This window comes from Carcharodon carcharias, chromosome 33, assembly GCF_017639515.1.
Source record: "Carcharodon carcharias isolate sCarCar2 chromosome 33, sCarCar2.pri, whole genome shotgun sequence".
Classification (NCBI taxonomy): domain Eukaryota; kingdom Metazoa; phylum Chordata; class Chondrichthyes; order Lamniformes; family Lamnidae; genus Carcharodon; species Carcharodon carcharias.
Genome location: NC_054499.1, coordinates 15,356,565 through 15,381,651, shown reverse-complemented (window position 1 = coordinate 15,381,651; position 25,087 = coordinate 15,356,565). Strand labels below are relative to the sequence as shown.

The 25,087-nt window shown below is 52.7% G+C and overlaps 1 protein-coding gene across 2 annotated transcripts in view; it reads left to right on the top strand.

The window, feature by feature from the left end:
- LOC121272262 (IgGFc-binding protein-like) overlaps positions 1-25,087 on the top strand; it is an 85,767-nt gene that overhangs the window by 21,220 nt on the left and 39,460 nt on the right. For both annotated transcript variants that reach the window (XM_041178803.1, XM_041178802.1), the window contains exons 17-28: positions 1,779-1,886; positions 2,718-2,887; positions 6,521-6,723; positions 7,442-7,583; positions 9,802-10,058; positions 11,726-11,903; positions 12,922-13,030; positions 14,345-14,439; positions 18,113-18,289; positions 19,642-19,844; positions 21,399-21,543; positions 24,526-24,767. In XM_041178803.1, coding sequence (XP_041034737.1) covers positions 1,779-1,886; positions 2,718-2,887; positions 6,521-6,723; positions 7,442-7,583; positions 9,802-10,058; positions 11,726-11,903; positions 12,922-13,030; positions 14,345-14,439; positions 18,113-18,289; positions 19,642-19,844; positions 21,399-21,543; positions 24,526-24,767 — 2,029 coding nt within the window. The remainder of the gene's footprint in view (positions 1-1,778; positions 1,887-2,717; positions 2,888-6,520; positions 6,724-7,441; positions 7,584-9,801; positions 10,059-11,725; positions 11,904-12,921; positions 13,031-14,344; positions 14,440-18,112; positions 18,290-19,641; positions 19,845-21,398; positions 21,544-24,525; positions 24,768-25,087) is intronic.

The following is a 25,087-nucleotide window of genomic DNA, read 5'->3' as shown; positions in this document are numbered from 1 at the left end:
TCGGCGGGGGCAGTAAAATCCCGCCGGCCAGCGTATAATCCCACCCTGTCTACCCATGGCAAAATGTTGATCTTAAAATCCAAGCACACGCTTTAACACGCTTTAACACGCTTTAACACACTTTAACATGCTTTAACACGCTTTAACATGCGTTAACAGCTTTAACACACTTTAACATGCTTTAACACACTTTAATGTGAGTTAACACGCATTAACACGCTTTAACATGCATTAACAAGCTTTAACATGCGTTAACAAGCTTTAACATGCGTTAACAAGCTTTAACATGCGTTAACAAGCTTTAACACGCTTTAACACACTTTAACACGCTTTAACATGCTTTAACACGCTTTAACCCCGCGTCCAAAGCTCACGGCGCCCGGACTCAAGGAGGACCCCAGAAGGTGGCTTCTCCACCGCCTGCTCACACCACGAGGCCCTGGAAGCCTCACCGGGTTCGAGCCAAGGAAAAGCCCCTTCGCTTTAACCGGCCTCTCCCTGCCGGGTGCGGCTCTGCTTTACGACCGTCAGCCCTTTCTTAAAGTTTCTTTCAGAGGACGGCACGGAAGGAGGCCGTTCGGCCCATCGGGTCTGCGCTGGCTCTCTCAAAGAGCGACCCAGTTATCCCACTTCACTCCCCCCCTACCCCCCCCATCCCGCTTCTCCTCCCCTGTACGTCAGCAATTGATTCTGCTCCAGTGTTTATCCCCAATTCTTTCTTTTAGCGCGCGTTCCAAATCCTAACCGCTTGCTGCGACCCCAGGGGTCCATCGCCACCTTCCCTGTGACCCCTAGGGGGTCATACCCACCCCAGCCCCCTCATGCGGCCGCTGCTTCTTTGGCTGGTCAGTTGAAGTCTGCCTCCCCTGGTTACCGACCTTCCGGCCACTGGAAACCTTATTTACTCTTATCGAAACCCCTCGTGGCTTTGGGCACCTCTCTGTTGAGCCTCCCCTTAAACCCTCTCTGCTCTAAGGAGCACAACCCCAGTCTCTCCGCTTCAACTGTGATTCAGAACCATTCCCGTAAATCTCTCCCTTGCCCGCACCCCCACCCCGAACCTTAATGCCCTCACTAAAGTCTGGTGCAGGTGCAATAAATTTTGCCCTTACCAGTGACACTCTTAAACCTACCCGAAAAGAAAACCTGAGACCAGTATAAGCTGGGACGTGGGCATCGCTGACAAGGCCAGCATTTGTTGCCCATCCCCCGTTGCCCCTGAACGGAGGGGGCTGGCTCGGCCATTTCAGGGGGGCAGTTAAGAGTCAACCACCGTCGCTGTGTGGGCCTGGAGTCACATGTAGGCCGGACTGGCTAAGGACGGGCAGGTTTCCTTCCCTCTAAAGGGGGCATGAGTGAACCAGATGGGGTTTTTTAACAACAATCGGTGATAGTTTCATGGTCGCCACCTTTATAATTCCAGATTTATTAATTTAATTTAAATTCCACCGGGCCAGGAAAGACGCAAAATGTTGGGAACTGGTTTTCAGGCCCTCTCCCTGGGCTAGCTAGTCAGTCACGGTTGGGGGGGGGGACTTTGTCTCTCGCCCTTCCTGTCCTGGGAGTAGGCCTCAAAGCCTCGCATATGCCGGTCATGGCCTCCATCCCTTTTATAGGCTGGGGAATTGGGGCCCAGTTCTTCTAGCCTTTCCCTCAGACCATGGAAAAGTACTTGGTGCGAGGAACTGATCTTCAGTTGGTTTTTGCGAACTGTGCAGAAGAATCGTCAATATTTTTTCCAACAAAGGCACAAATTCTGACCATTGCTTTATCCTCAGTTGCAAATCTCAAAGCCCAGATGAACATCCGTGTGATGAAGACCTCCACAACCAGATGATCGGCCCAGACAGGTGTGGACGTATCACAGACCCAGAGGGGGCCTTCAGGTAAGAATACAACAGCCCGCTGCATTTATATGGCACCTTCGACGCAGTAAAACCGTCTCAAGATGCCTTCGGGGAAAACAGAACAAGAACAAGGATTGTCACCGGTGTGAGCTCAGGCGACGGAAAGGGGCAGGTTTGGAAGAGGGCCTTGAAGGAGGAGCTAGAGGCTTAGGACAAGAATTCCAACTCGGGTCCTGATGGCGCACGGTGTGGCGATGGAAGTCAGATATGGGCAAGAGGCCGGGATTTGGGGAGCGGGGCTGGGAAGCCCACAGAAGTTGGGAGTCGGCGAGGCCTCGGAGGGGGTTTGGAAACAAGGCCGGGAGTTTTCAAACTCACAGGCTTCGCTAAGCTCACAGGGCAACGTAGGCCTGAGAAGAGAGTCTTCAAAATGACGCAAGGGTTCTCGATAGGGTAGACGCTTAGAGAAGGCGTTTCCACTTGAGGGGGTGGGGGAACCAGAACTGGAGCCCATCAATCTAAGACAGTCACCCGTAAATCCCAAGGGGAAGCTGGAGGGAAGAAAGGGATAGAGGGATTACGGCGATGGGGGCGAGGTGAAGAGGAGCGGGGGGTGTTGAGGGGAGATTCCTGTGGAGCATCCAGACCGGCACCAAGCAGATGGGCCAAATGGCCTCTTTCTGTACGGTACTGAGGGAGGAAAGTTGGCCAGAACACCGGACTCCCTAGAATAGTGCGGTGGGATCTTTAACCCTCCCCACCCCCCCCCTCCCCACGACAGTGTAGGTCTCCCTCAGTACAGCATTGGGAGTATTGGGCCGATTGTGAAATCAAATCGCTGATGTTGCTGTTTGCCTTGTTCCTCTGCAGGGACTGTGTAAAGATTGTGGACCCCATGCCATATTTCAACGACTGCGTGTATGACACGTGCCAGTATGGGGGGCTTGAGGAGACATTGTGTGACCAACTACAAGCCTACACAGACGCCTGTCTATCTGCCAGGGCTACTGTTCACAGCTGGAGGACACCGGACTTCTGTCGTGAGTTATTGTGTATACTGAACTCAACTGGAGAGTGCCGGTGATCAAAAAACTATTAGTGCACATGAGACGGGAGGAGTGAAGTGATTGTAGCATCCTGAGTAGCATTACACACCAGTACAGGGTCCAGTACAAACGGTCTCTCTCTGCTCCGCACCAGGACAGGGTCCAGTACACACACTCTCTGCTCCGCACCAGGACAGGGTCCAGTACACACATTGCTCTCTCTGCTCCGCACCACTACAGGGTCCAGTACACCCACTCTCTCTCTCTCTCTGCTCTGCAGCAGTACGGGGTCCAGTACACACACACTCTCTCTGCTCCACACCAGTACAGGGTCCAGTACACACACACTCTCTTTCTCTCTGCTCCGCACTAGTACAGAGTCCAATACACACACTCTCTCTCTGCTCCGTACCAGTACAGGGTCCAATACACCCACTCCCTCTCCACTCCGCACCAGTACAGGGCCCAGTACACACACACTCTCTTTCTCTCTGCTCCGCACTAGTACAGAGTCCAATACATACACTCTCTCTCTGCTCCACACCAGGACAGGGTCCAATACACCCACTCCCTCTCCACTCTAACCAGTTCAGTGTCCAGTAGACACACTCTCTTTTTCTCCACTCTGCACCAGTACAGGATCCAGTACACATGCACTCTCTCTCTGCTCTGCAGCAGTACAGGGTCCAGTACACACACTCTCTCTCTGCTCCGCACCAGTATAGGGTCCAATACACACACTCTCTCTCCACTCTGCACCAGTGCAGGGTCCAGTACACCCAATCTCTCTCTGCTCCACACCAGTATAGGATCCAGTAAACACTCACCCTCTGCTCCACACCAGTATAGAATCTAGTACACACACACACACAGACACACACACACTCTCTCTCTGCTCCACATCAGTACAGGGTCCAGTCCACCTCCCTCCCCACTCCCAACCAGTACAGGGCCCAGTACACACTGACCCTCTGCTCCACGCCATTTCTACTCCAGTGGAAACATTATTTTCCACCAATGATAGAGTGGCATAAAACCCCCTGCTTCACCAGCTCACCAGAGGAGGGTCAGCACATGCACAATAGGACACCTACGTGTCAGTCAGTGACTTGGAGGCAGACTGGGACTTACAGCAAACAGCCCACGTTACACCAATCAGAGTCTCCACAAACTACAGCAAGCAGAGTCTCTTTAAACAGAAATTAAAAACAAAAAATGCTGGAAAAGCTCAGCTGGTCTGGCAGCATCTGTGGAGAGAGAAACAGAGTTAACGTTTCGAGTCTGAATGACTCTTCTTCAGAGTCTAAAGAATTACTTCTGAACGTACAACTGTGACTATAAGAATGGAATTTTAGTCTCTATTTCTTTGCTGCCAATGTTTCTTGGTTGAGCTGATGTTTCGGTTGGAAGTGAAGATCTTCAAAAGCAGGAATTTCTCTGTGGCTGTGGGGACTCTTGTAGTCGATCTGCCAGAGGCGGTTTGAAGATGGAGCCCTTGTCCCTCTTGCAAGGTATTGTAGGTAGAAACTTGGGCTGCTTAGCTGTGGATGGCTGTCTGCAGGAATCTCTCTCTGAGGGAAGTTGGCCTTCAAGTCATAGAGCCACAGAGGTCTACAGCACAGAAAAAGGCCCTTTGGCCCATCGAGTCGGCACCGGAAATGTAGGCCAGGCCAGTCTCTGAAGGCGTTTCCCAAAGTCCATCTGAACGTCCGCTATTACCCGTTAGCAGGAGCAAAGATGGCCACTGTATCATGTGACCTCACATCAGTGTCGAGTCATGGTCCAAAAGACGTATTGTGGTGATCCCATTAGGAAGGTGGATTCTTCTCCCCAATTTTGGTTTCAGGACACCAAAGCCTGTCATTCCTTTAAAAGGCCAATTGGCATTTTTTTTCTTTATCCTGAAGGTATCAGTGGAGTTTCGTTCATCTCCTGGGCTGACCAATGTTGAGTCAATGTCAGATCGAGTGTCTTTGTCCTCTTGAGAGGTTAAAATAGTTGCTTCCACAAAACCGTCTGGTGGCTTCTCGAGAGCCACCTTGATATTCGGCCTTTTACAAAATGTAGCCTTTTTAAAACGGAGCTTCACTTTTAAAGAGGCACAGTACTGTCACACCAGTCTGGCTGTGACATTATTCAATGCTGGAGCATCCACAATCCTCTGGGGTAGAGAATTCCAAAGATTCACAACCCTCTGAGTGAAGAAATTTCTCCTCGTCTCAGTCCCTAAATGGCCTGCCCCTTATCCTGAGATTGTGCCCCCGAGTTTAATATTCCCAGACCAATGGAAACAATCTCCCCACATCCATCCAATCTGGCCCCTTCAGAATTTTGTAGGTTTCAATGAGATCCCCTCTCGTTCTTCTAAACTCCAGAGAATATAGGCCCAGTTTACTCAGCCTCTCATCATAGGATAACCCCTCATCCCAGGGACTAATTTAGTGAATCTTTGCTGTAGCGCCTCCAATGCAAGTTTGTCCTTTCTTAAATGTGGAGACCTGAACTGCACACAGTACTGCAGATGTGGTCTGCAACAAACAGAGTCTAATTAAACAGAGCATTTATAAGCAACAACAATCAGAGTCTAATTAAACAGAGTATCTATAAGCAACAACAGACAGAGTCTAATTAAACAGAGCATTTATAAGCAACAACAATCAAAGTCTAATTAAACAGAGCCGCTACAAACTGCAGCAATCAGAGCCTAATTAAACAGAGCTGCTACAAACTGCAGCAATCAGAGTCTGATTAAACAGAGCCTCTGTAAGCAACAACAAACAGAGTCTAATTAAACAGAGCATTTATAAGCAACAACAATCAGAGTCTAATTAAACAGAGCCCCTATAAGCAACAACAAACAGAGTCTAATTAAACAGAGCGTCTATAAGCAACAACAAACAGAGTCTAATTAAACAGAGCGTCTATAAGCAACAACAAACAGAGTCTAATTAAACAGAGCCCCTATAAGCAACAATAAACAGGGTCTAATTAAACAGAGCCTCTAAGTCAAAGCAAACAGAGCCTGTTTATACAGTGATAAAAACAAAAAAACTGCGGATGCTGGAAATCCAAAACAAAAACAGAATTACCTGGAAAAACTCAGCAGGTCTGGCAGCATCGGCGGAGAAGAAAAGAGTTGACGTTTCGAGTCCTCATGACCCTTCGACAGAACTTCTGTCGAAGGGTCATGAGGACTCGAAACGTCAACTCTTTTCTTCTCCGCCGATGATGCCAGACCTGCTGAGTTTTTCCAGGTAATTCTGTTTTTGTCCTGTTTATACAGTGTCTATTTAAACAGAGCCTCTACAAACTACATCAAATAGAGTCAACTGAAACCACAGAAAACTGCAGTCTATTTACACAGAGCTTCCACAAATGACAGCAAACAGAACTCCTGTTGGAAACTACAGCAAGGTCTACCAATAAATACGGGATGATTTCTCCAGCTAACTGCAGTCAGTGGAGGATAGATAGGTTAAAAACACTGTTTTTAAGATCATCCCATTCACATACAGCGGTGGGGGTCCTCCAGGCTCGATTGGCAGGGAATTACACAATTGTCTCTATTCTGGTCAGGAACGGCAGTGTTACAATGTGTGTCACTAACAGCGTCTCTCTCCTCCACAGCTCTCAACTGCCCTGCAAACAGTCACTACAGCCTGTGCGCGAGCGCCTGCCCCCTGACCTGTAATGACCTGTTCACCCCCACGATGTGCTCAGAGACTTGTGTCGAGGGCTGCGAGTGTGACCGAGGATTCATCCTGAGCGATAGTCAGTGCGTCCCGGAAACCCAGTGTGGATGCACCGACACGGCAGGGAATTACCGGCTGGTGCGTGGTTCCTACTCTAGCAATGGGAGTGGTCTCTGGTATCTGGGTCAGGGTAACTATTCTGCAGTTAGTTAGGACAATGAGAGAATCTCCAGATTCTGGACTGATTCCACATCTGTACTGGTGTCTCTCAGTGCACTCTCTCTCTGGGAGACATCTGTACACTGACTAGTGTCTCTCAGTCCCTCTCTCTCAGGGAGATATCTGTAAACTGACTGGTGTCTCTCAGTCCCTCTCTCTCAGGGAGATATCTGTACACTGACTGCTGTCTCTCAGTCCTCCCTCTCAGGGAGATATCTGTACACTGACTGGTATCTCTCAGTGCCCTCTCTCTCAGGGAGATATCTGTACATTGACTGACTGCTGTCTCTCAGTCCCCTCTCTCTCTCAGGGAGATATCTGTACACTGACTGCTGTCTCTCAGTCCCCTCTCTCTCTCTCAGGGAGATATCTGTACACTGACTGGTGTATCTCAGTCCCCTCTCTCTCAGGGAGATATCTGTACATTGACTGACTGGTGTCTCTAGGCCTCTCTCTTTGGGAGATATCGGTATGTTGTTTGTGGGATCCTGCTGTGCACAACTTGGATGCAACGTGCCCCTCCAACACAACAGCAACTGCACTTTATAAAGGAAGTACTTAGTCTTTGCTGACTGCCGTGAAGTGGTGAAAGGCGCCATTTAAATGCAGTCTTTTCTTTCCCTCACTCTCTCTCCAGCCTGAAGAGACCTGGTATAAAGCGGGCTGCAGTGAGCGGTGCCAGTGCCGCGGATTGAACATCATCAGCTGTGAGAGCGCAGGGTGTCAGCCCCAGGAGAGCTGCGGGCTGCAGGACGGAAAGTATGGCTGCCATCCTCTGGGTAAGGTCTGGGGTCACTAACAGATGAGCATGTCCACGAGTTCACACCCACACACCTCAGAAGGCAGCAGACAAGTCCAGAAGGTCACTCACTTAAAATTATAAAGCAGACGGGATCCTGGGTTTCGGCTTTCCACTTAACCTCTGGACCATCAGTATGCAGTAGTCACCAATACCATCTTCAGCTGCTTCATCACTGACCTTCCTTCCTATCATAAGGTCAGAAGTGGGGATGTTCGCTGCTGATTGCACAATGTTCAGCACCATTCGTGACTCCTCAGATACTGAAGCAGTCCATGTCCAAATGCAGCAAGACCTGGACAATATCCAGGCTTGGGCTGATAAGTGACAAGTAACATTCACACCACACAAGTGTCAGGCAATGACCATCTCCAACAAGAGAGAATCTAACCATCGCCCCTTGACATTCAATGACATTACCATCACTGAATCCCCCACTATCAACATCCTGGGGGTTACCATTGACCAGAAATTGAACTGGACTAGCCATATAAATACTGTGGCTACAAGAGCAGGTCAGAGGCTGGGAATCCTGCAGTGAGTAACTCACCTCCTGACCCCCCCCCCAAAGCCTGTCCACCATCTACAAGGCACAAATCAGGAGTGTGATGGAATACTCCCCACTTGCCTGGATGAGTGCAGCTCCCACAACACTCAAGAAGCTTGACACTGTCCAGGACAAAGCAGCCCCACTTGATTGGCACCCCATCCATCACATTAAACATTCACTCCCTCCACCACCAACGCACAGTAGCAGCAGCAACAAAATGCACTGCAGGAACTCACCAAGGCTCCTTAGACAGCACCTTCCAAACCCATGACCTCTATCACATAGAAGGACAAGGGCAGCAGACATATGGTAACACCACCATCTGGAAGTTCCCCTCCAAACCACTCACCATCCTGACTTGGAAATATATCGGCCGTTCCTTCACTGTCGCTGGGTCAAAATCCTGGAACTCCCTCCCTAACACTACCTACACCACAGGGACTGCAGCGGCTCAAGAAGGCGGCTCACCACCACCTTCTCAAGGGGCAATTAGGGACGGGCAATAAATGCTGGGCCCGGCCAGCGAATCCCACATCCCATAAATGAATAAAGAAAAAGAATCCAACAGGAAATTCAGGAGAAACTTCTTTAAAAGTGGTGAGAATGCAGAACTCAGTATCACAGGGGTGAACAGTGTGGATTTATTTGAGGGGAAGATGGATAAACACGTGAGGGAGAAAGGAATAGAAGGATAGGGTGGGATGAAGTAGGGTGAAAGGAGGCCCACATGGAACAGAAACACCAGCAGATGGGCTGAATGGCCTGTTTCTGTGGCTGCAAATACTATGGAGAGAAGGAAGCTAGACTAGGTCTTTGGTGTTGTGTTTAATTCTGGGCCCCGTACTTTAGTGGGGATGTCAAGGCCTCAGAGAGGGTGTAGGGGAGATTCACTGGTGAGGGGCACTGGCCCGATTCACGTATTCCAAGGTCCTGAGCGGAACTCCCCGAAGCGGGGCTGAGGCAGCTAAACCTGCCCCCCTACTCGGGTACAGAGTTGCGCAGGTTTCCTGGCCTGCGTAAGACTTCGGGCCTGAAGGGGCCTGGTTTTACTCACCCCTGATTGTCAGAGGGAACATGAAGAAGAATAGGGTCAAGTGGGGACGGGCTAGCGACAGACACAGAAGCCATCATGGGTTGATACATCAGCCCGGGGCTTAAATGGTCAATTTACAGGCCAGTGTTGCCTAGAGTATGGATCGAGGGCTGATCTAATTGAGATCTTTAAGGTAATTGAAGAAGTTGGGAGGATTGATAGAGAGGAACTATTTCCTCTGGTGGTGGGGGTGGGTATCCGGTGGTGTTGGGGGTGGGGAGGTGTCCGGAACAAGGGGGCAGGGGTTAGAGTCAGGACGTTCGGGTGTGATGCCAGGAAGCATTTTCTCACACAAAGGGCAGTGGAAATCTGGAACTCTTCCCCCCCACCCAACACCCCAGGAAAAGCGGTTGAGGCTGGGGTTGGGGATCCATTAACAAATTCAGAACTGAGATTGATAGATTTTTGTTCGGCAAGAAGTTAAGGGTGAAGGAACCAAGGTGGATAGATGGAGCTAAGAGACAGGTGATGCATGATTGGGGAGAAGGCTCGAGGGGCTGAATGGCCTCCTCCGATTCCTGTGTCAACCCTTCCCGTCCTTCTCTCCTGCTACAGGACATGGAACGTGCAGTGCCTCCGGAGACCCCCACTACAAGACGTTCGACAGATTCTCCTACGACTACATGGGGAACTGCACCTACACCTTCACCAAGCTCTGCCAGCCCTCCTCCTCCTCCTCCGGCCTGCCCAGCTTCAACGTGGAGACGAGCAACGAGCACCGAGGCAGGAACACGCGGGTCTCCTACGTCAGGGCCGTCTACGTCGAGGTCTACGGGCACCGCGTCACCCTGGCAAAGAACCGGAGGGTCATCGTGAGTACCGGGTTCGCGAGGACCCCTTTTACCCTTTTGACGAACCTTTGGCGTTGCGGGCGAGCCTCTGCTGTCGAGAGACCCCCGTTTCCCCTTGCAACGATTCCCCCCCCCCCCCCCCCCCACCGGGGTCACTGCCCATTGGCGTCCTGGCGCCCTCCAGCAGGGGTGGCACCAAATTTACCAGCGAGCGATTCGGATGGGGGCCTCGCGCACCACAGCAGTGGCTGAGGGAAAATAGTCTGGACATGTAGGTGAGGGGGGAAAAGGGAATATCCGGGAGGATGGAACGCAGGATAGTGAGGGGGGGAGAGGCTCGTGTGGGGCATACGCGCCGGTGTAAGCCAGTGGCCTGTTTCTCTGCCGTAAATCCCACATCGCGCTGGGCGCCTGCGGTGTGGCTGTTCCAAATGCCCCACAACCGCTAGCCATTCGGTCCCCCAACAGCCATCTGGCTCACCGCGCAGCCTGTCGCAAAGGCCAACGATTACCCCGCTAACGCCACGACCCCACCACAATCCCTCGTACCTCCGCCCAGTCGAACTTACCCTAAAAAAAAAGAATCCAGGGAAGAGACAGCAGAGGCGTTAATATACTCATTCAGCCATCCATTAGTTCCAGAGGGCGGGTCATGGCATCCTTTACGGTTCAGAAGGAAGATGCACAATGTGTCCAGGTAAGGCCGCCAAGCCTCCCAAACAGGCCTGGAGTCTCCAGGGGTTGAAGGTCAATCTCCGGGACCCTGCTGTGCACGACCCTGGGGGAAAAATCATCACGACCTTCACGAAGGGTTGTTTACTTTTGTCATTTCCTTTGAACATTTCTCTTTACCATATATCAAAACATGGAAATTGGGGATAGGGTGGGGAAAGAGGCTGTTTGACTGACAGGCAAGCATCACGCCATTGGGTAATGAGCCTTTTTGCTCTCCAATTGGCGTATGAAGGCCATGCGTCATGAGGATGGACATGTTGGCCAACCGATGGCTGGATTGTGGGGGCAAGTCATGTGATAAAACCTCCAGGAATTTATATTTAACCACAATTGGCAACCCTATGTCCAGGGAATTATAGCCCAGTCATTTTTGACCCCCGGGATAGGAAAATAAATGGAATCTCTAATTCTGTTCGGGGTTAAATGAGAGGATAGAATAATGGCTAGAAATGAGGAATGTAATGAATTGTCAGCGTGGATTTTATGAATCCCTCACCTTTCCTGGGGCCTCCCCTCCTCTTCAATGCAAGGGTGTCCCACGGCTGCTTCTAGAGTTCCTCATCTCGCCCCCGAGCCCTTTTTTGGCCTTTGATGCTGTGTGACACGCCCCCCCCTCCCTTCCCCTTCTCAATCAATAAGCGCTGGCCTAGCCCATGACGCCCACATCCCATCGATGAATAGAACCAGACATAACCGTCCCTTTGAGCCACGGTAAGACATTTCGGGCAATGGCCAAGACGTTTTATTCATGGACGGTTTGCGGTAGTTTTAAGTACAGCTTCATCGTTGCTCGAATGGGTTGTCAGTGGCAATGGGAGAGCTCCTGGTGCATTCTGGGATTCAGGGAAGCCATTTTGGAAAGAGGGAGTGGGAGAGGGTTGGGGGGGGGGGGGTGCGAAGCCATTGCCGGCTGCGCTCACCGTGCGCTCTAACGCTGTTTCCGCCTCTCACAGCTGGACGGGCGACGGGTCAACCTTCCCGCCTTTGTGGAGGACAAGCTGGAGATACGGGTCAGCGGCGGCTTCGTGGCGCTGGAGACGGACTTCGGCCTGAGGGTGCGCTACAACGGGAACCATCACGTGGACGTCACTGTCCCGTCTTCCTACGCGGGACAGCTCTGCGGACTGTGCGGTGAGCTTGGTGGAGAGGGCCCTTCAACAGCAACAGCAAATTGCATTTATATAACACCCTTAAAAGTATTAGAAACATCCCTTACAGGAGGGGCCGTCAGGCCACGTTTGACCCTCTTAAGCCCAAGGAGATTTGGGGACGGGTGACCGGAAAAGCTCAGTCAAAGGGGTCGGTTTTGAGGAGCTCTTAAAGGAGGAGAAAGAGAGAGAGGCGGAGAGGTTTAAGGGGGGAATTTCAGAGCTTGGGGCCCAGGCAGTTGAAGGCACGGCCGCCAATGGTGGAGCGATGGGAATCAGTGGCAGGTAAGGGCCAAAAGTGAAGGAGCGCAGAGATCTCAGAGGGTTGTAGGGGTGAAGAGGTTATAGAGTTGGGGAGGTTGGGACAAGCCCTTTTACCAATGTCATGCAGTCTCCTGCTTCCCAAAGGCCCATAGCATCAGCCTGCTTCCCAGTGTGGCACCAATGCATGGATAGCAGGAAGGGCCAGGGTTGGTTCCTGGTTTGTGCCAGGTGAGAACGTCACCTTGGGTCAAAGGGGGTGCTCCCTTTAGATAGGCCCAAGGCACATCTTAGGACAGTGTAGAGGGAGCTTTACCCTATATCTAACCCCGTGCTGTACCTGCCCTGGGTGTGTTTGATGGGGACAGTGTAGAGGGAGCTTTACTCTGTATCTAACCCCGTGCTGTACCTGTCCTGAGAGTGTTTGATGGGGACAGTGTAGAGGGAGCTTTACATTGTATTTAACCCTGTGCTGTACCTGCCCTGGGAGTGTTTCATGGGGACAGTGTAGAGGGAGCTTTACTCTGTATCTAACCCCGTGCTGTACCTGTCCTGAGAGTGTTTGATGGGGACAGTGTAGAGGGAGCTTAACTCTGTATCTAACCCTGTGCTGTACCTGCCCTGGGAGTGTTTGATGGGGACAGTGTAGAGAGAGCTTTACTCTGTATCTAACCTGGTGGTGGTAGTCCCTGACCTTATGTTCAGTCCTTATTGTAACATTTCTCCTCTCCTCCTTGCAGGGAATTACAATGGAAATAAGACTGACGATAACCTGAAGCCTGACAGCAGTGTGGCAGGAAGCACCGATGAGTTGGGGGAGAGCTGGCTGATATCTGATAATACCACAGGGTAGGTGATGACCTCTCACTTGTATTGTAGTATCTCACTGACCTGCTTCTACATTACAACAGTGACTACACATCACCAAGTATTTCAATGACTGTGAAACGTGCTGTGAAGTCCTGGAAGGTGCTATATAAATGCAACGTTCCTTTCAACTTGCCTAAAGCATTCTGCCTGTTCTCCGCACAATCTCAGATAGATGTGTGGTAGTCATTCTCATTGACAAGAGAGAGTCTCAACATGAGAAAGAGTACATAGCGCCTGCCACAACTCCATAATGTCCCAGAGTGCTTCACAGGCAATGAAACTTTTTTGAAGCCTTGTCACTGTTGTGATGTACGAAACATGGCAGCCAATTTGTGCACAGCAAGATCCCACAAACAGCAACATGATAACGATCAGATAATCTGTTTGAGTGATGTCGATTGAGGGATAAACATTGGACACCAGGGAGAACTCCCTCCCTCTTTCACGTCCCCAAGAGTTACAGATAGGGCTACAGCCTAAGGTCTGTACCTCCGACAGTGCTGCACTCCCTCAGTACCGCACAGCGAGTGCCAGCCTGGATGGTTGGCCTAATTATCCAACAGTCCTTAGAGTTATTTTCTCACGGGATGTGGGCGTCACTGGCAAGGCCAGAATTTGTTGCCCGTCCCTAATTGCCCCTTGAACTGAGTGGGGCTCGCTCGGCCATTTCAGAGGGGCAGTGAAGAGCCAACCACATTGCTGGGTGGATCTGGAGTCACATGTAGGCCAGACCGGGTAAGGACGGGCAGATTTCCTTCTCTAAAGGGGGCATGAGTGAACCGGATGGGGTTTTTTACAACAATCGATATTAGTTGCCATGGTCACTGTGATTGAGACCAGCTTCCAATTCCCGATTTATTCGCCGAATTGAAACTCCACCGGCCGCCTGTGGTGGGATTTGAACCCGTGACCCCAAAGCGTTAGCCTGGACCCCCTGGATTACCAGCCCAGTGATTACGACCACTGGAGCACCACCTCCCCCCCCGGAGAGAGTGGGACTCGAACACCTATAAGCTCCTGGCTCAGGGACGAGAATGTGGCCCAATCAACACTGCGGCCGGAACTTTCCAGACCCCCGACCCCACCCACCCCGCCCCTCCCCCCTCCCCCCCCCCCTCCCTCCCCCCATGGGGAGGCCGGCAAAATATTGAAATCTCCATTGACGTCGGCGGGACTGGAAGATCCCGCTGGCGTGACGGGGCCGGAAAGTTCCGGACTACACGGGGGTGCGCGATCCTGGTACTGTCTCCTTGTCCGGATACATCCTTCCCTCTTCTTCTTTCCTGTGGGCAGGTGCCTGACCTCTGGCGGCATCGAAACGTGTGACAAGGAAGTGGAACAGGAGGCTCAGAATTCTGGAAGCTGCGGACTCATCAAGGACCCAACAGGTAAAAGCCGCTTTCAGAGGGAGAGCGGTCAAAGCTGAGCTGCTAATCGCTAATCCCTTCCTCCTCGCTGGCCGTGCTCCCACATCCCTCTGCTCTCTCCCGTTAACCCTGTCGCCGTGAGGTACGTGCTCCAGTTTGAAGTGAGGGCTGCTGTCACTCATTGGGGAACGGTTAGGGCCTCCGTTCCTGTAAAAGGTCCTGTGTGGACCCATGGGAAATGGAGTCTGTCCCTATGTTATTGGGGTTTTGTCGATAAGCCTAAGTTAGGGAAAGACTGGTTCCAGACTCCTCCTTTACACAGTGAGTGGAGCAGCGAATTATAACTTCTCTCCCTATCCCTCCATTGCTCTATTTCCTCCTTCCCTTTCTCCCTGTATCCTGCTGTTCCCAGTTTTCCTCTCTCCCACCATTCCTGCACTCCTTCCCTAATCCCACAGTCTCCCTCTCCCCCATTCACACCTTCTCTTCTCTTCCCCTGTTCACACTTCCTTCTCTCTCTCTTTCTCTCTCTCCCCCTCCCACCCTCTCTCCCCCTCTCTCTCTCTCTCTCTCTCTCCCCCTCTCTCTCCCTCTTCCACTCTCTCTCTCTCTCTCTCTCTCTCCCTCTTCCACTCTCCCTTTCTCTCCCTCTTCCACTCTCCCTTTCTCTCCCTCTCCCTCTCTCTCTCTCTCCCCCTCTCTCTCTCCCTCTTCCACTCTCCCTCTCTCTCCCTCTTCCACTCTCCCTCTCTCTCCCTCTTCCACTCTCCCTCTCCCTCTCTCCCCCTCTCTCTCTCCCACTTCCACTCTCTCTCTCCCTCTACCACTCTCCCTCTCTCTCTCCCCCTCTTCCACTCTCCCTCTCCCTCTCTCTCTTTCTCTCCCCCTCCCTCTCTTTCTCTCCCCCTCCCCCTCTCTCTCTCTCCCCCTCTTCCACTCTCCCTCTCCCTCTCTCTCTCTCTCTCTTTCTCTTTCTCTCCCCCTCTCTTTCTCTCTCTCCTCCTCTCTCTCTGCCTCTCCCCCTCTTTCTCCCTCTTCCTCTCGCTCTCTCTCTCTCCCTTTCGCTCTCCATTTCCACTTAATCCTCATAGAACCATGGAAATTTGCAGTAGGGGATGGAGCCATTCAGCCCATCTAGTCTGTGCTCTGGCACGTCAAGTCCATATCCAGGTGTCTTTTATTGTAAATGTGATGAGGATTTCTGCCTCTATCACCCTTTCAGACAGTGAGTTCTAAACTCTCCCTCCACCCTCTGGCTCCTTAACTCCTCACTAATCCTACCAATAACTTTAAACCTGTGCACCCTGGCTACTGCCCTCTCTATAACAGATAATCGGTCCTTCCAATCCACGTTATCTCCCACATAATTTTACAGGCCGCCGCTAAATCTCCTCCCCACCTCCTTTGCTCAAAGGAAACCACCCCATCGCTGGAACCCGCGAGGTAACATCCTCGTAAACTCCCTCCCTACCGTCCCTGACGACACCCTGCCCCTCTCTTCACTTACCCTCTCCTGATCCTAACTTGCCTCGCAAATAAAAGCAAAATACCTCAGGTGCTTGAAATCTGAAATAAAAACGGGAAGCGCTGGAAAAGCTCAGCAGGAGGTCTGGCAGGGTCGACAGAGAGAGAAAGACGGTGGGGGTGGCGGGGGGGGGGTTGCGGGGGGTGTTGGTGGAATCGCCCCAGGTTTGCACTAAGTGTGGTAGCGGGAGGGACAAGCGACACTTCACCCTCCTGGCTGTGATGCCGGCTTCTCACGCTGTATTGTCCCAGACCCCCCGCGTTCCCGGGAAACATAGCGGACGGGCTCTGATTCACCCGCTACACCATCACCTTCGCCACTCCCTCATGCCAACCGCCATATTTAAGTTACAGCCGCACGCACACCTCTCAGTGCCCACAGCACAGGGCCGCTGCATATAGGACACAGTCCCGAAAGGCAAGGAGACCTTGCAGCGCGCGCCCCCCCCCCCCCCCCCCCCAGGTTTAGTGACACGTCCCTCGAGGGCCTTTTGGACACCGTGGAGGCCCATCGGGATGTCCTCTTACCCCCCACCCCCCCGCTCTGGCTGCAGGAGGGGCAGTAATGTTACCACTCCGGCTCGGGAGGCGATGGCAGAGGTGGTCAGTGCCAATGCTGCACAGAGGAGGTTGGCCATCCAGTGCAGATCGAGGGTGAACGATCTCACCCGTGCCACCAGGGTAAGGCAACCATCTCATCCCTCTACACCCACACACCCACAAGCCCATCACACATTCACTGGCATCTCACTCACTGCCAACTCAAGGGACATCACCACCCATCCTCCCGCACATACCCTCACATCTCACATCCCCGCCTGGCCTCATCTCCTCTGGCCTCACCATCTTGAGGCCACCTGCACAGGTCAACATGTGTCCTCCCCCCTCACACACACACCCTGGGATACCCCCCCTTCCCCAGTACAGCCCTCGCCCTGCAGCCTCTTCCCTTGGCCAAGGCCACTTCTCCCCACTCCCCAAGCAAACCAAGACCTCGCAAATGGAGTATAATGTGGGAAAATGTGAAATTATCCATTTTGGCAGGAAGAATAAAAAAGTGTATTATCTCAATGGTGAGAGGTTGCAGAGCTCTGAGGTGTAGAGGGATCTGGGTGTCTTAGTGCATGGATCACAAGAGGTTAGTGTGCAGGTACAGCAGGTAATTAGGAAAGCTAATAGAATATTATTATTTATTGAGAGGGGAATTGAATAAAAAGTAGGGAGGTTATGCTTCAGTTGTATAGGGCACTGGTGAAACCACATCTGGAGTAATGTGTACAGTGCTGGTCTCCTTATTTAAGGAAGGATATAAATGTGTTGGAAGCAGTTCAGAGAACGTTTATTGGACTAATACCTGCAATGGGCAGATTGTCTTATGAGGAAAGGTTGGACAGGCTGGGTATGTACCTGCTGGAGTTTAGGAGAGTAAGAGGCAACTTGATTGAAACACATAAGATCCTGAGGGGTGTTGACAGGGTGGATGTGGGGAGGACCTTCCCTCTTGTGGGAGAATCTAGAACTTGGGGGTCACTGTTTAAAAATAAGGGGTCACCCATTTAGGTTGGAGATGAGAATTTTTTCTCTCTCCGAGGGTGGTGAATCTTTGGAACTCTCTTCCTCAAAAGGTGGTGGAAGCAGAGTCTTCGAATATTTTTAAGGCTGAGTTAGATAGAATCTTGATTAACAAGGGGAGGGGGGGTGGGTGAAAGGTTATTGGGGGGGGTGGGGGGGAATGTGGGGCTGAGGTCACAATCAGATGAGCCAGGATCTTATTGAGTGGTGGAGCAGGCTCGAGGGGCTTAACTCCTGCTCCTAATTCATATGTTTGTATAACGGCTCCGAAGTCGAAACGTTATCTCTGCATTTTTATCTCTCCGCACTGCCAGACCTGAGTGTTTCCGGCATTTTCTGTTTCGGTTTTCCACTCACCCCAGCCCCTGCGGCCCCCCCCCCCCCCCCCCCCACCCCAACTCCCCCCAAGACCCCCGAGATCCCGCCCACTCTCTGTTTCACAGAAAAGAGGCGGAGACAGTTCAGCCCCCAACCTCAGCCGTTACTTGAAGTTGGGAAGCGGTGAGGACACCGCCCCCCGCCCCCCCTTACATTCTGCCTGTGACCCCCACCGCACCCCACCGCCAACCATGTGCTTTCTCCCCTTTCCTCTCCACAGGTCCCTTCAAGGAGTGTCACGTGAAGCTGCCACCGGAGACGTACTTTGGGAACTGCCTGTATGACCTGTGCGCCTCGGACGGGGACTTGACCCTGCTCTGCTCCTCCCTGCAGTCCTACGCGGCCCTCTGTGCGCAGGCCGGGGTTCCCATAACCTGGAGGAATAAGACCTTCTGCCGTAAGTAGTACCTTCCTCAGGTTCCTGCATTACGCGCCCCCCCCCGGCACCATCAGGGCATTGTGGGGTGCGGCTGCACATTCTGGACACCCCCCCCCCCCCCCCTACGGTCGAATAGCCAGCAAACGCCGTCTTGTTTCACGGCCGGAGGAGCCCCCCCACCCCGGTCGGTTCAGGGCAGGGCGCTGGAGGGAGCAGGGGGAGCGGCTGGTTCCCCCAGGGGAGGTCTCTTTTTTGGAGACGCAGGAAGAGTAGGCGGGGGGGAGGGGGGGTCACACGATTCACCTCCGTATTCTTGGTGTGCCCCTGTTATCAGGACGCAGTGGAGGGTGGGGGGCGGGAGGGGGGGTGGTGGGTAGGGGGGCAGACATTTGCATTTATGCATCGCCTTCCGCATCCCCAGGTCATGGCAAAGTGACCTGGCACCATTGAGCCACTGCATGTCATGAAAGGAGGCCATTCAGCCCATCGGGTCTGAGCCAGCCCCCCCCCTCTCTCTCTCTCTCTCTCTCTCAAAGAGCAATCCAGTTAATTCCAGTCCCCCACCCCACCCTTGTCCTTTCTCTGGTGGCCCGGTAGCCAAATGCATCACGTGAGGTTGCTGGTGCGATGTTGGAAACGTGACAGCCAATTTTATACACAGCAAGATCCCAAAAAAAAAACAGCATGGTAATGAAAATGGCCGGGTCATTGGTTTCATTTAGTCCCGTTGGCTGGGGGATAAATTAGCCAAGATACGGAGGGGGGTTGGGGGGGTAGGGTGAACACCCGGTAGTGGCTTGGGATCTTTCGCACCCACCCAAGGGGGCAGACGGTGCCCCAGTTTAACATCTCACCCGACAGACAGTGCCTCCGACGGTGCGGCACTCCCTTGGCGCCAGCTCTGGAGAGCGCCAGCCCTGAGGGGAGCTCTTTTGAAGCGCCGCTGTGACTGTCATGTCGCCGGGGGTGGGGGGGGCACGCACTCGCACAGAGCGATCCCACTCATGGGAACCAGGCGAATGAACACTCAGCCCACCGGGAGAGGGACACAGGCACCGGTTCGGACACCTTGCGAACAGTTGTTGCCCTACGCGTTCCCTCCACCCCACCAGCACCCCCCTTCCCGAGGTGGATGGAGGTGGGAGAGAATCAGCCACCCACCGTAAACTCTCTCCCCGCTTACACCAGTGGGCGCGATCAGCATTGGACTGGGTGGCAATGCCGCCCCCCACAGTCAAATAGCCCTAATGTCTTTCAATGAATTCATCTTCCCCTCCACAGGCTTAAGCCACCACTGTCCTACGTTAATAGTTTGTGCTGTTTTGAAAGCTTGGAATTCTTAAACATTTCTCTCTCTCTCTCTCCGGCAGCTCTGAACTGTCCGTCCGGCAGTCACTATGAGCCGTGCGGCACTTCTTGCCCGGCCTCCTGTACCGACCTCTCGGCTCCCAACGACTGCAGCCAGCCCTGCGTCGAGGGCTGCGTCTGTGACCAAGGCCACGTGCTGAGCGGCGACCGGTGCGTCCACTTCAGCCAGTGCGGCTGCGTGGACCCGGAGAGGAACTACCGGCTGGTGAGTAGGCCCCCGCGCGCCGAGCCAGAGACAAGGGCCCCGGCTAAACCCGGCGGCTCGAACGCTGACGGGCGCGTTCCAGATCCTCGCCGCTTGCTGCGTGAAAAGTTTCCCCCTCGTGTCTCCGTCGCTCCTTTTGCCGATCGCCTTCAATCTCGCTCTTGATCCTCCCACCAAGGGGAGCAGCTTCTCCCTCTCCACTCTGTATTGCTGACAAAAAGAGACATGTTGAAGTTTTTTGTCTCACACGCATCAGGACACTTCGCAAGAATGCCAACAGAAAGGGAAAACAACAATTTATAGTGTGTGTGAAGAGAGTACCGACTGGTTGGCAAGTGGACTATGATTGGTAGAGGTGTTGCCACGGAGAATGCACCAGCGATGGTGACTGACAGTTAACTGCCAAGCGTTGTTTGGAATTTAAACCAGGCAGTTTAGCCCTGATTGGTCAAGGCATTGTCCTGAGGAATGAGTCAGCGAATGGCTGTCACTTATTTTGTTTAGCTGCAACAGAGAATAGAACCGGGATCTGCATATATGAATACACAGGGCTCCGTCCTCTGCAGACAGAAAGAACGTGCACACACATTGCGCCTGTTTCATCTAAACAAGGTAAGTGACAGCCATTCGCCGACTCGTTCCTCACGGCAATGCCTTGACCAATCTGGGTCAAGCTGCCTGGTTTAAATTTCAACAATGCTTGGCAGTTAACTGTCAGTCACTATCACTAGTGCATTCTCCGTGGCAACACCTCTACCAATCAGAGTCCACTTGCCAACCAATCAGCAGTCTCTTCACATACAGTATAAATTGTTGTTTTGTCCTTATATTGGTGGTGTTCTGATGAGTGCAAGGTGAAAAGTTTTGACATGACTCTTTTTTCAGCAACACTCGAGTCCTGTACTACCAAGCGACTATGGACCTACTCTATCAAGACCCCTCATTTTGAACACTTCTCTCAAATCTCCCCCTCAGCCTTTATTTCTCCAAGGAGAACAGCCCCAACTTCTCCAGCCTTTTCACATAACTGAAGTTCCTCATCCCCAGAACCACTCTCACGAGCGATCTCAACAAATGGAGGAGCAGGCACGAGGGGCCGAACGGCCTCTTCCGTTTCCACTTTCTCACGCTTTGCCGGCAGGCCGCGATTCGCTGACAGGCGTCAACACTCTGGAAGGGGCTGACCCGCTGATCGGGAGTTGAGGGTTAACGCTTGCGCTGGGAATGTTCTCTGCCTCCGTGTCGCCGTTAGCGAGGGCTTGTCCCCAGCAACCCAGATCCAGTGAGTCCCACTGGACGGGCCGCAAATTTGGGGCGTCCACAGGACGAAGCCTGGTGACGATGCACCACGCAGTTGAATATCTTCCCTTTGCTGCGAGGAATGGCCGGGGGGTGGGAGGGGGGAAAGGAGGCGACAGCGGCGGGGTTGGTGACCCGTTTAGGCGATTGGAAGCAGGCGATGAGCAGGTGAATGCCACGCGGGGGCTGACGGAGCTGGGTTCGATTTCCCCCCCACCCCCCTGACCTGTGTCTCTCTCTCTCTGTGTTTCCTAGCTAGGAGAATCCTGGATCGCCAACGGGAACTGCACAGAGCGCTGCACCTGTGCCGGTCCCAGCAACATCACCTGCGAGCGCTGGGAGTGCGGCACTCAGGAGAGGTGCCAAGTCCTGGATGGAGTCCTGGGATGTCAGACAGCAGGTCAGGCTTCTACCCTTTTCACACTTGTCACCATCCAGCCCTGGATACTGTAGGTTTTTTTGGTAAGATGCAGTAAGGGACCAGTGAAATGTCCTTTTTTTAAGGTTTGCCATTCAAAGCCCCCGATGAGAGAATAAATCCACAAGGTTCCACAGATTCTTGGACGAACCAAAATAAACTTTAATATACAAGGTCAGGAAGGTAAAACAATTTACAGGATCTATCTTACACTCCAAGGTGAAGACCGGGGGATATAGAGGGAGAGAGACAGAGAGAGAGAGAGATAGATAGAGAGTGTAGAGAGAGTGAGAGGCTGTGAGAAGAGAGAGAGAACATGTAGTGAGTGTGGGGAGAGAGAAAGAGAGAGAAAGCGTGTGGAGTGAGAGATAGAGAGAGTGTACGGAGAGAGAGAGAACATGTAGAGAGTGTGGGGAGAGAGAAAGAAAGAGAAAACGTGTGGAGTGAGAGAGAGAGTGTACGGAGAGAGAGAGAGAACGCGTAGAGAGTGTGGGGAGAGAGAAAGTGTGTGGAGTGAGAGATAGAGAGAGAGAGAGTGTACGGAGAGAGAGAGAGAACACGTAGAGAGGCAGAGAGTGTGGAGAGAGAGAAAGAGAGAGAAAGCGTGTGGAGTGAGAGATAGAGAGAGAGAGTTTACGGAGAGAGAGAGAGAACACGTAGAGAGGCAGAGTGTGTGGAGAGAGAGAAAGAGAGAGAAAGCGTGCGGAGTGAGAAAGAGAGAGAAAGTGTGTGGAGTGATATAGGGAGAGAGGTGAGTGTATGGAGAGATGTATGAGGTACACGTGGAATTAACAGACAGGGTAGACGCAGGAAGGATGTTCCCGATGGTTGGGGAGTCCAGAACCAGGGGTCACAGTCTGAGGATACGGGGGTAGACCATTTAGGACTGAGATGAGGAGAAATTTCTTCACCCAGAGAGTGGTGAGCCTGTGGAATTCATTACCACAGAAAGTAGTTGAGACCAAAACATTGTATGTTTTCAAGAACGAGTTAGATATAGCTCTTGGGGCGAAAGGGGTCAAAGGGTATGGGGAGAAAGCAGGAGCAGGCTATTGAGTTGGATGATCAGCCATGATCATAATGAATGGCGGAACAGTCTCGAGGGGCCGAATGGCCTCCTCCTGCTCTTAGTTTCTATGTGTCCGACCGCAGTCATAGAAACACCGCACTGCAGAGCAAGCGGCAGATACTCACGGAGGCCCCTAGACGCTGGGGAAGGAGCGACACATCCTGAGGCCTAGGCCTGGGGCAACCTGCTTCCATCCCTTGCCCTGGGCATGGAGTCTACCCCACACCACGTGCCCCAGACACGGTGAATGCATGGGGGAGCCCACCGTGGACAACAATGCACTTTATCAGGATGCATGTCCCTGCAATGTGGTTAACCCTGACCCACTTTGCTGTTGGGAACTTCTCCCACTTGCACCCCAGATGGAACAACCATAACTTAGATTCTTATGGCACCTTTAACTGTAGGACTCAGCATGACACCGAGCCCAGTGGGAGATGTTAGGACCGGCGACCTGGTCGAGGAGGTTGTGAGGAGGGTCTTCAGAGGAGGGAAGCGAAGTAGAGAGGAGGGGGAGGGGATCCCAGAGCTCAGGACCCAAGGCAGCTGAAGGCACGGCTGCCAATGGTGGTGGGGGGAGGGGGGGAAATGCTGGAGAGGCCAGGATTGGAGGAGCGCCGGGATCTCGGAGGGTGAGGATTGTGGGTAAGGGGGATAGAGAGGGGCAAGGCTATGGAGGGAGTTGAACGTGAGGATAGGCATGTTAAAATCAGGACATTGCTCGACCGGGAGTGTCTCAAAAGGGTATAAAGAGAGACCAGCCCGACTATCTGCCCCTCTTCTGTGGCTACAGTGGGCACTGCAGGGACAGTGGCACTCCCTCAGCCCCCCCCAAAAAAACAACCTTTTAGTTCCATCCGAAAAAGGTCCCTTTAAAACTTGGCGCTTTGGTTAGGGAGCCCTTTAAGAGGCTATCGATTTACTTAATTGGCTCGTTCATCTGGTTAATTCGCTATTTGTTTTGCTTTTATTGGCACACTCAAAAAGAACATAAAAGAGGTTGGATGGGTAGGAGGCTGACACAATATAAATGCAGTACTCTTGTAAATAAACCAGCTATGAAGTAAAGCCTTTGAGTCCGGTCCCGTACTTTGCCTCCTGTCTCGGGGATCCGTTTATCATTAGCTTTCCTGAACAGGCTACAAACTCTCGTGGAGATGGTACCCCCCACGTGGTGTCAGGTGGAAGAATTTTATTACATTGGCTGAGTCAGTGGCCGGGGTCCCCAGATCTGACAACGGCGGGTGCTAACCCTGCTGGCGTTTTATATGGGACCTCCTCAGGACATCCCCAAGCCGCATCGCAGCTTCAACAGACGCGCTGGGGGAAGAGGCGCCGGCCCCGTCAGAACTTAGGAAGCACGACGAACCCGTCAGCGCACAGTAAGATCCCGGGGGGGGGGGGGACGGCGGCGAGGTGGTAGCTCGGGTCGCCCTCTGTCGTGGCTAATGTCGGCCGAGTGTTCTCCCCCGCCCTCTCCTGCCAGTCCACGCCGCGGGATCTTGGATATCGCACACGAGGAGGCCGGGTTTGAGCCTCGTCCGGAAGTCGGCGCCTCTGACAGTGCCACACTCCCTCGGTACTGGCACCGGGAGGGTGCGCCTGGATTTTGTGCTTATGTCTCCGGAGCGGGACTCAGACACATAACCCGCTGACGCAAGACCATATATGGATATATAATACGGGGTCACTTGCTCAGCTGGTGCACTGGAGGCACTGTCCTTGGAGTTGATATCCAAGCTAAATTTAACTGACCTTTAACCTGAACACCAGACCCTAAATCTCTCACATTGCTATGGGGATAACAGAAACATGTTACTTCTCTCCGCCAAAGAGCGAGTTGGGTCCCGTGTCTCGTGCGTTGTTACATAACGATGTGACCTGTCCTCCCTCAGGTTTCGCCTCGTGTCATGTCGCTGGGGACCCGCACTACTACACCTTCGACCACGCCATGCACACCTTCATAGGCACCTGCACCTACACCCTGGTCGCCGTCTGCAACGCCACCATGGTCACCCCCTTCACGGTCAGCGCCAAGAACGAGGAGCGGGGCCTGCCCCACGCCTCCTACCTCCGAGTGGTTCACATCGACCTCCTCGGTCACCGGGTCAGTCTCCAGAAGAGCCGGAGGATCCTGGTGAGTTAGTTAAAAAGCTCGGGACATTGAGCCCCCCGCCATTCAACCTTGGAACGGGCATCAGACCCTAGACCTCCAGAGTCCAATTCCCTGGGCTCCTCACTCCTTTCTCTCTATCTTTCTCTCTCTCTTTCTCTCTCTCCCTCTCTCTCTCTCCTCTTTCTCTCTCCTCTTTCTCTTTCTCTTTCTTTCTCGCTCTCCTCTTTGTCTCTCTTTCTCGCTCTCCTCTTTCTCTCTCTCTTTCTCTCTCTCCTCTTTCTCTCTCCTCTTTCTCTTTCTCTTTCTTTCTCGCTCTCCTCTTTCTCTCTCTCTTTCTGTCT